At 49.3% G+C, this 10,612-nt stretch overlaps 1 protein-coding gene across 3 annotated transcripts in view; it reads right to left on the bottom strand.

Moving 5' to 3' along the window:
* Positions 1–1,656: 1,656 nt before the first annotated feature.
* The window catches only part of selenoj (selenoprotein J), a 73,040-nt gene continuing 64,084 nt past the window's right edge, over positions 1,657–10,612 (bottom strand). For all 3 annotated transcript variants that reach the window (XM_080197771.1, XM_080197772.1, XM_080197770.1), the window contains 2 exons: positions 9,706–9,834; positions 1,657–3,726 (listed from right to left, as the gene is read on the bottom strand). In XM_080197771.1, the coding sequence (XP_080053897.1) occupies positions 3,602–3,726; positions 9,706–9,834 (254 nt within the window). In that variant the 3' untranslated portion in view covers positions 1,657–3,601. The remainder of the gene's footprint in view (positions 3,727–9,705; positions 9,835–10,612) is intronic.

Here is a 10,612-nt window from a genome sequence, read left to right as displayed (position 1 = left end):
AGAGAGTAGGACCTCTTAAGGATCAACAAGGTCATCTATGTGTGGATCCACTGGAGATGGATGAGATCCTAAATTAATATTTTTAGTTTTAAAGTGCACCAAGGTAGATAAATCCCCGGGACCTGATGAAGTGTATCCCAGGACATTGTGGGAGGCCAGGGAGGAAATTGCAGATCCCCTAGCCGAGATATTTGAATCATCGATAGTCACAGGTGAGGTGCCTGAAGATTGGAGGGTGGCAAATGTTGTGCCTTTGTTTAAAAAGGGCTGCAGGGAAAAGCCTGGGAACTGCAGGCCAGTGAGCCTCACATCTATAGTGGGTAAATTGTTGGAAGGTATTTTGAGAGACAGGATCTACAGACATTTAGAGACACAAAGACTGATTAGGGACAGTCAGCATGGCTTTGTGAGTGGAAAATCATGTCTCATAAATTTGATTGAAGTTTTTGAAGGGGTAACCAAGAAGGTAGATGAGGGCAGTGCAGTTGATGTTGTCCACATGAACTTTAGGAAGGCCTTTGACAAGGTACCGCATGGTAGGTTGTTCTATAAGGTTAAATTTCACGGGATCCAGGGTGAGGTAGCCAATTGGATACAAAATTGGCTTCTTGACAGAAGCCAGAGGGTGGTTGTAGAGAGTTGTTTTCAAACTGGAGGCTCCAGGGAAGTACTGGACAACAAAGGGTACTCTGTCTGCGGTGTCCCATGTTTATCAAGTTGCCAAGTTTGTAGTTGTACACGGCCCTGTGTAGTTGTACACGGCACTGTATATTTATACACAGCTCAGTGAAGTTATATATGGCTCATTATACACAAATCAGTACTCAACAACAGATAAATTTATTTAAATTGATTCTTGCAGTAAAATAAGAATTTATAACTTGACATCAAAGGAGCAAGTGTAACTGGACCAACAATGTACCGTAACCCTGTTGATCTACATCCCCTTAGCCAAGGTAGCACTGAGACCAACTAGAGACCCTCACTCCGAGTTCAGCCTGATCTCTCTGACATGAGCGGTGATTGAAACAGGAGCTGCCTGGTCTGTGTGACTACACTGAACGCTGCATTCACTCACCGAGTTACTGCAGGCTGACAAATATTTACATATTCATGAAGAAATGCCTCAGAAACATTTTGTCCTTTGAATTCCCGAAATTCCTGCTGCAATTAAGTGAGGCAAGAAGAACTGTGAATTCCAGTAAAGTTTGCAGAGCACACACATCCTTTATGACAGACAGGAAAAGATCAGTCTGATCACAGTCCTTGTTTGTTTTTTTCATAATGTTTGGTTAGTCCCCAGGGTTTTCAAACTGAGGGACTGGCATTGTCTGCTCTGTGCAGGTATCAGTGTATTTCCTGGGAGCTGTTACACACTACACTGTGATGTGGAGATGCTGGCGTTGGACTGGGGTAAACACAGTAAGAAGTCTCACAACACCAGGTTAAAGTCCAACAGGTTTAATTGGTAGAAAAAGCCACTTGTGGGTTTTGGAGGGGGAGCGAGAGCCACTAGTGGCGTTTGCTACCAAAGAAACCTGTTGGGCTTTAATCTGGTGTTGTGAGACTTCTTACTGTGTTTACACACTGCACTCCCATTTACATCTGTACACACACACACACACACACACACACACACACACACACACACACACACACACACACACACACACACACACACACACACACACACACACACACACACACACCAGGATTCTACCAGACAGTTAATTCTTGGTTAATGGGTTAATGGTTGCAATGGTTTGCGGGGGAGAGGGGGGGCGGTCAGATTGCCCTCAGCCTTTGTCAATGGCTGAAGAGGATTCTTGCAATGAAAGATCAGGGTCTCCATTATGATACATTTACACACCTGTGTATCAGGCCTTACTGCTGTATCAAGCCCCGGCACAGGGAAATCCCAGCTTCTGCCATTGCCACATCCCCAGCATTTACTACAGGTTTGGACAAACAGGGAACTGGCAAACTGAAGCCACCAGAGGTGCACCAGTAAATACAGCACCCCCCCCGACCCCCCAGGGGTGGGGGGTTCATACTCGGGCAGGAGTCTGGCAGTGTTTGGGTATTGCCCCTGGGAGCAGGGGTTCCATGTCCATGTGGTGGGGGAGGGGGTGCTAATCTCTCAGGTTGCTGGGCCCTCCCCACCAGCACGATCTCATTCCCCAACTTTTCACTGTTTATTAATCAAAGGGTGGAAAGACTGAGAAATCAGCTGCTGAGCACTGGGGCCAATCCCGGGAAAGTCCGAATGATCCAAACCGTGATCCACCCCCGTGATCCAACCCCCACGTGTGTCCAATTCCCACAGCCACTGGCTCAGAGCCCAGACTGACATGGTAATATCAAACCAGCTCCTAAAAATCAGGCAGATCATCAATATGTGGGAGCAAGAGGGAGAGAGGGAAGAGGAGCGAGATGGAGAGGGAGAGGGCGAGAGGGAGGGAGGGGGAGCGAGAGGGACAGGGGGAGTGAGAGAGAGGTAGGGAGAGGGATGGGTACTAGAGGGAGAGAAGGAAAGCAAGAGCGAGGGGGAGCGAGAGCAAAAGGGAGGGAAAGAGGGAGAGCGAGAAGGGCAAGAGCGAGGGAGAAAGAGAGGGAGGCAGGGAGGGGGAGTGAGGAGGAGATGGAGAGAGAGGGAGGAAGAGGGAGCGAGAGGGACGGGGTGCGTGAGGAAGGAAGGGGGTGCGAGAGGGAGGGGGAGCGAGAGGGAAAGTGGGGGAGCTTGAGCGGTGGGGACTGAGAGGGAGGAAGGGAGGGGAAGCAATAGAGAGGGAAGCAGGGGCAGCGAGAGCGAGGGAGAAGGGGGAGGGGATAGTGAGGGGAAAGAGAGGGAGGGGGAGAGAAGGGGGAAGATAGAGAGAGGGAGTGAGGAGGAGCGAAGCAGGGGAGGATACAGGGATGGGAGAGACACGAGGAGAGAGGGAGTGGGGGAGACTGGGAAGGAGAGGGGGAGTAAGAGAGAATGGGTGAATGTGAGGGAAAGCATGAGGGTGAGGGAGATCATGGGGCAGAGAGAGGAAGGGGGCAGAGAGATATGGAGAGTCATGCAGAGGGAGCGAGGAAGAGTGTGTGAGGGGGAGAAATGGAGGGAGTATGAGGGAAGTGAGCAGGGAAGAGGCGGAGGGAGGAGGAGGGCAATGGAGGAAAGGGAATGAGAGTGTGAATGTAGAAAGAGAAGGAGCATAAGGAAAATGTTGTGAGTGTGGGACAGAATGAGGGAGATAGTGAGGGATAGTGAGTTTAAGTCACAAGTAGATAGATTTCTGATCAATAAGGGAATTAAGGGTTATGGGGAGCAGGTGGGAAAGTGGAACTGAACCACTATCAGATCAGCCATGATCTTATTGAATGGTGGGGCAGGCTCGAAGGGCTAGATGGCCTACTCCTGCTCCTATTTCTTACGTTCTTATGAGGGATGCGGAGGGACAGGGATGAAGGCTGGGGTACTAAGGGGAGGGTACTGAGTGAGAGTGGGGGAGGAAGGGAGAGAGTATAGGAGCAATGGTTCCGTGATAACCTTGGGGTTTCTTGTTTGTTGCAGTTATCTTGTTTCTACATTCCCACCTTCACCCCCTGCACCACCTCACACTGACGCTCGGAGAGCAACCAGATCTTTCGAGAGCTTCTTAATGGCATCACCATGCTGGGTCTTCTTGATCCAGTCAGCAGGGATCCCTCTGGATCCGACTGCAGCTCCAACACAGGCACCTGCAACGCAGCGGGAAACAGGAAAATTACTGTTATACCTACCCATACCCCCCTGCACACCCACCCCCCAGCACCCACCCATACCCCCCTGCACACCCACCCCCCAGCACCCACCCATACCCCCCTGCACACCCACCCCCCAGCACCCACCTTTTGCATGAGTCGCAAAAACCCAGCTTGCAGGTGCAGCAGGTGGTCAGGAAGGCGAATGGGATGCTGGCCTTCATAGCGAGGGGGATTGAATATAAAAGTAGGGAGGTCTTGCTGCAGCTGTATAGGGCATTGGTGAGGCTGCAGCTGGAGTACTGTGTGCAGTTTTGGTCGCCGCACTTACGCAAGGATATTTTGGCCTTGGAGGGGGTGCAGAGGAGGTTTACTAGGCTGATACCAGAGTTGAGGGGGTTGAGCTATGAGGAGAGGCTGAATAAACTAGGCTTGTACTCGTTAGAGTTTAGAAGAATGAGGGGAGATCTCATTGAGACGTATGAGATGATGAATGGGATGGATAGGATAGAGGTGGAGAGGCTCTTCCCGCTCAGAAAGGACAGTAGGACTAGGGGGCACAGCCTCAAGATAAAGGGGGGGGCGGTTTAGAACAGAGTTGAGGAGGAACTTCTTCACTCAAAGGGTGGTGAATCTCTGGAATTCTCTGCCCGTTGAGGTGGTGGAGGCTGCCTCGCTAAATATTTTTAAGACGCGGGTTGATAGGTTTTTGATAGGCAAGGGGATTAAGGGTTATGGGGAGAGGGCGGGAATGTGGAACTGAGACACTTCAGATCAGCCATGATCTTATTGAATGGCGGGGCAGGCTCGAAGGGCTAGATGGCCTACTCCTGCTCCTATTTATGTTCTTATGTTCACCCATACCCCCCTGCACACCCACCCCCCAGCACCCACCCATACCCCCTGCACACCCACCCATATCCATCTGCGCTCACCCATATCCACCCCCCAGCACCCACCCATATCCCCCTGCAGCCACCCATACCCCCCCGCACCCACTCCCCTCACACCCACCCATACCCCCCTGCACCCACCCATACCCCCCCGCACCCACTCCCCTCACACCCACCCATACCCCCCTGCACCCACCCATATCCCCCCGCACTCACCCATATCCACCCCCCAGCACCCACCATACCCCCAGCACCCACCCATATCCACCCCCTGCACCCACCCATATCCACCCCCCAGCACCCACCCATACCCCCCAGCACCCACCCATACCCCCCAGCACCCACCCATATCCACCCCCTGCACCCACCCATATCCACCCCCTGCACCCACCCATATCCTCCCCCACACCCACTTGAAGCTCGGGGGACAAATATCCTGGTGGGAAGGTTGGCTAAGGCTACTGGGGAGATGTTAAACTAGAAAGGCTGGGGGGAGGGAATAGAGATGAGGAGACTGAGAGCGAGGAGGTTAGATCCCAAGTAGAGAAGGATTGTAAACAGTATAAGAGGGAGGATGGACGGGTGAGGGAGAAGGGGAGAGCTCAGACCAAAGGTTTGAGATGTGTCTACTTTAACGCCAGGAGTGTAGTGAATAAAGTGGATGAGCTTAGAGCGTGGATCGCTGCTTGGGAATGTGATGTGGTGGCCATTACAGAGACTTGGATGACTCAAGGACAGGACTGGATACTTCAGGTGCCGGGATTCAGATGTTTCAGGAAGGACAGGGAGGGAGGCAAAAGAGGTGGCAGAGTGGCACTGTTGATCAGGGACAGTGTCACGGCTGTAGAGAAGGTGGATGCCATGGAGGGACTGTCTACAGAGTCTCTGTGGGTGGAAGTTTGGAACAGGAAGGAGTTGATAACTTTTCTGGGTGTTTTCTGTAGGCTGCCCAATATTAGCAGGGATGTTGAGGTGCAGATAGGGAAACAGATCCTGGAGAGATGTAGTAATAACAAAATTGTCATGATGGGAGACTTTAATTTCCCAAACTTCGATTGGAATATCCCTTAGGGTAAGGGGTTTGGATGGAGAGGAGTTTGTTAGGTGTGTTCAGGAGGGTTTCCTGACACAGTATGTGGATAAGCCTACAAGAGGAGAGGCTGTACTCGATCTGGTACTGGCTAATGAACCAGGACAGGTGTAGGATCTCTCAGTGGGAGAGCATCTTAGCAGATGGAGATTAATTTAGACAAATGTGAGGTGATGCATTTTGTTAGATTGAACCAGGGCAGGACTTGGTTAATGGTAAGGCGTTGGGGAGAGTTACAGAACAAAAAGATCTGGGGGCACATGTTCATAGCTCCTTGAAAATGGAATCACAGGTGGACAGAGTGGTGAAGAAGGCATTCGGCATGCTTGGTTTCATTGGTCAGAACATTGAATACAGGAGTTGGGACGTTTTGTTGAAGTTGTACAAGACATTGGTAAGGCCACACTTGGAATACTGTGTGCAATTCTGGTCACCCTATTATAGGAAGGATATTATTAAACTAGAAGGAGTGCAGGAAAGATTTACAAGGATGCTACCGGGACTTGATGTATTGAGTTAAAGAGAGAGGCTGGATAGACTGGAACTTTTTCTCTGGAGTGTAGGAGGCTGAGGGGTGATCTTATAGAGGTCTATAAAATAATGAGGGGCATTGGCAAGGTATCTTTTCCCAAAGGTAGGAGAGTCTAAAATTAGACAGCATAGGTTTAAGGTGAGAGAGGAGAGATACAATAGTGTCCAAAGGAGCAATTTTTTCACACAGACAGTGGCGAGTGTCTGGAACAAGCAGCCAGAGGTAGTAGTAGAAGCGGTACAATTTTATCTTTCAAAAAGCATTTAGATAGTTATATGGGTACTATGGGTGTAGAGGGATATGGGCCTGACGTGGGCAATTGGGATTAGCTTAGGGGTTTAAAAAAAAGTAAGGGTGGCATGGACAAGTTGGGCCGAAGGGCCTGTTTCCATGCTGTAAACATATATGACTCTATGAGTCTACGTGCCCGTGCAGTCACCCACATCCCCCCTCACCTATCCATATCCCCCTCACTCACACATATCCCCGCCCCGCACTCACCCATATCCCCTCGCTCACTCATATCCCCCTGCACTTACTAATATTCCCCCCTCGTCACCCATATCCCTGCCCCGCACTCACCCATATCCTCCTTACTCACCTATATGAGGGGTGATAATTATAGGACGGATGTCAGAAGTAGGTTCTTTACTCAGCGGGTAGTAAGGGCGTGGAATGCCCTGCCTGCAGCAGTTGTGGACTTGCCAACTTTAAGGGCGTTCAAATGGATAACATTGGAATAGTTTAGGTTAGAGGGTCATTAGATTGGTTCCACTGGTCGGTGCAACATCGAGGGCCGAAGGGCCTGTACTGCGCTGAAATGTTCTATATCCCCCCGCACTCACCCATATCCCTGCCCCGCAGTGACTCAAATCCCTCTCATTCACCATATCCTCCTGTACTCACCCATATCCCTGCTCCGCACTCACCGATACCACCCCCGGCACACACCAATATTCCCCCCTCACTCATCCACATCCCCCTCATTCACCCACATTCCTGCCCCGCACTCATCCATATCCCCCTGCACTCATCCATATCCCTGCCCCGCCCTCCCACATATGTCCCTGCACTCACCCACATCCCTCCTCACTCACACATATCCCTGCCCTGCACAGATTCATAATCCCCTCATTCACCCATATCCCCCCGCACTAACCCATGCGCTCCTGCACTCACCTACATCCCCCCCTCACTCACCCATATGCCTGCAAGTTAATGGGGCTAAAGGTAGACAAGTCTCCAGGTCCTGATGGAATGCATCCCAGGGTAATAAAAGAGATGGTGGGAGAAATAGCAAATGCACTAGTGATAATTTACCAAAATTCACTGGACTCTGGGGTGGTTCCTGCAGATTGGAAAACAGCAAATGTGACGCCACTGTTTAAATAAGGAGGTAGACAAAAGGCAAGTAACTATAGGCCGGTTAGCTTAACTTTTGTAGTGGGGAAAATGCTTGGATCTATCATCAAGGAAAAAATAGCGAGATATCTGGATATAAATTGTCCCATTGGTAAGACGCAGCATGGGTTCATGAAGGGCAGGTCATGCTTGACTAATTTGGTGGAATTCTTTGAGGACATTACATGTGCAGTGGACAATGGGGAACCTGTGGATGTGGTGTATCTGGATTTCCAGAAGACATTTGACAAGGTGCCGCACCAAAGACTGCTGCACAAGATAAAGGTGCACGGTATTACGGGTAATGTATTAGCATGGATAGCAGATTGGTTAACTAACAGAAAGCAAAGAGTGGGGGTAAATGGGTGTTTTTCTGGTTGGCAATCAGCGAGTAGTGGTGTGCCTCAGGGATCAGTGTTGAGACCACAATTGTTTACTATTTACATAGATGATTTGGAGTTGGGGACCAAGTGTAGTGTGTCAAAATTCACAGACGACACTAAGATGAGTGGAAGAGCAAAGTATGCAGAGGATTCTGAAAGTCTGCAAAGGGATATAGATAGTCTCAGTGAGTGGGTGAGGGTCTGGCAGATGGAGTACAATGTTGGTAAATGTGAGGTCATCCATTTTGGTCAGAATAACAGCAAAATGGACTATTATTTAAATGGTAAAAAATTGCAGCATGCTGCTGTGCAGAGGCACCTGGGTGTCCTTGTGCAGGAATCATAAGGAGTTGGTTTGCAGGTGCAGCAGGTAATGAAGAAGGTAAATGGAATTTTGTCCTTCATTGCTAGAGGGATGGAGTCTAAAAAGAGCAAGGTTATGTTGCAGCTGTATAAGGTGCTGGTGAGGCCACACCTGGAGTACTGTGTATAGTTTTGGTCTCCTTATTTGAGAAAGGATATACTGGCACCGGAGGGGGTGCCGAGGAGATTCACTAGGTTGATTCCGGAGTTGAGAGGGTTGGATTATGAGGAGAGACTGAGTAGACTGGAGCTATACTCATTGGAATTCAGAAGAATGAGGGGAGATCTTATAGAAACATATAAGATTATGAAGGGAACAGATAAGACAGAAGCAGGGAAGTTGTTGCCACTGGCAGGTGAAACTAGAACTCATGGAAAGAATCATAGAATCCCTACAGTGCAGAAAGAGACCATTCGGTTCATCAACTCTGCACCGACCACAATCCCACCCAGGCCCTACCCCCATATCCCTACACATTTACCTGCTAATCCCTCTAACCTCCTCATTTCAGGACACAAAGGGGCAATTTTTAGCCTGGGCAATCAACCTAACCTGCACATCTTTGGACTGTGGGAGGAAACCGGAGGAAACCCACGCAGACATGAGGAGGATGTGCAAACTCCACACAGACATGACCCAAGCCGGGAATTGAACCCAGGTCCCTGGAGCTGTGAAGTTGCAGTGCTAACCACTGTGCTACCGTGCCACCCAACTAGGGAGCGTAGTCTCAAAATAAGGGGAAGCAGATTTAGGACTGAGTTGAGGAGGAACTTCTTCACACAAAGGGTTGTGAATCTGTGGAATTCCCTGCCCAGTGAAGCAGTTGAAGCTACCTCATTGAATGTTGTTAAGGCAAAGATAGATAAATGTTTGAACAGTAAAGGAATTAAGGGTTATGGTGAGTGGGTGGGTAAGTGGAGCTGAGTCCACGAAAAGATCAGTCATGATCTTATTGAATGGTGGAGCAAAATTGAGGGGCCAGATGGCCTACGCCTGCTCCTTGTTCTTATGTTCTTATATCCCCCTGCACTCACCCATATTTCCCCTCCTGCACTCATTCATATCCCCACCATGCACCCACCCACATCCCTCCCGCACTCACCCACATCCCTCCCGCACTCACCCACATCCCTCCCGCACTCACCCACACCCATATCCCTGCCTCACACTCACCAATATTCTCACTTAAGCAATAATACACCCCACATCCCAACAATTAATGCAGCCACCACCCTGTCCTCCTTTCCCCACCCTGGGCTGCTTTCCTTCCCTCCACCCTCACCTGTTCCTGGTCGCTCCTCTGTTGCACTCACCTACAAAGCTGAGACGGCTACAATTGCATCCTCCGGCAGCCATGGTGAGCCTCACGGTGGCAGGGTAATCACTCAGGCTGGGAGTCACCAGCAGACAGTGAAGGGAATTCAGTAAATTGCCTGGAATAGCTGCAGGGACAGAAGGACAATAATTCCGAGATTAATGATAGGACAACACAGAGACGCTGATCATTGAATTCAATATCCTGATCGTCTATTTGCATTCATCCATCTAAGTTTTGAGATTTCTTTTTCCTCCAGCATTTGCAAGATTGATCCATAACCTTATTAAAGTCACACTTTTTATGGAATATGTATTAACTACAATAAATAACAAGGTGATTAGCAATGAAGCCCCACTAAAACAATTGTGTTCATATCCTTTGGGTTATCTAATAATATCTGCTTCAATCAGTATTTCTCCAGATTTGATTATTTTACGGTTTATTTTCTCTCAAAATGTTCTTGTTTTTGTTGTGTTTTATCCCAGTACAAAACCAGCATCCAATCCAGGCAGATTGCCCGTCAGTTCAACTGACCACTCAGCTATTACAACTCCTCTGTCCCATTTTTAGATATAACATTGCCTTTGCGTGATGACCTCCTGTGATGAAGCAGGACAGCCTCAACAATGTCCAGATAGGATTAGTAATTCTGCATAATAACTACAACAGAACCAGAAATGCTGGAAAACCAGCTCTGACAAAGGGTCACCCAGACTCTCTCCACAGCCAGAGAGTGGGGAATCTGCGGAACTGTTTGCCGCAGAAGGCTGTGGAGGTCGGGTCATTGAGTGTCTTTAAGACAGAGATAGATAGGTTCTTGATGAATAAGGGGATCAGGGGTTATGGGGAAAAGGCAGGAGAATGGGGATGAGAAAAATATCAGCCATGATTGAATGGCAGAG

The sequence above is a fragment of the Carcharhinus amblyrhynchos genome, chromosome 10 (assembly GCF_965287045.1).
Source record: "Carcharhinus amblyrhynchos chromosome 10, sCarAmb.v2.hapA, whole genome shotgun sequence".
Lineage (NCBI taxonomy): Eukaryota > Metazoa > Chordata > Chondrichthyes > Carcharhiniformes > Carcharhinidae > Carcharhinus > Carcharhinus amblyrhynchos.
The sequence above is the reverse complement of the archived record's forward strand: the minus strand, read 5'-3'. Positions and strand labels throughout refer to the sequence as shown.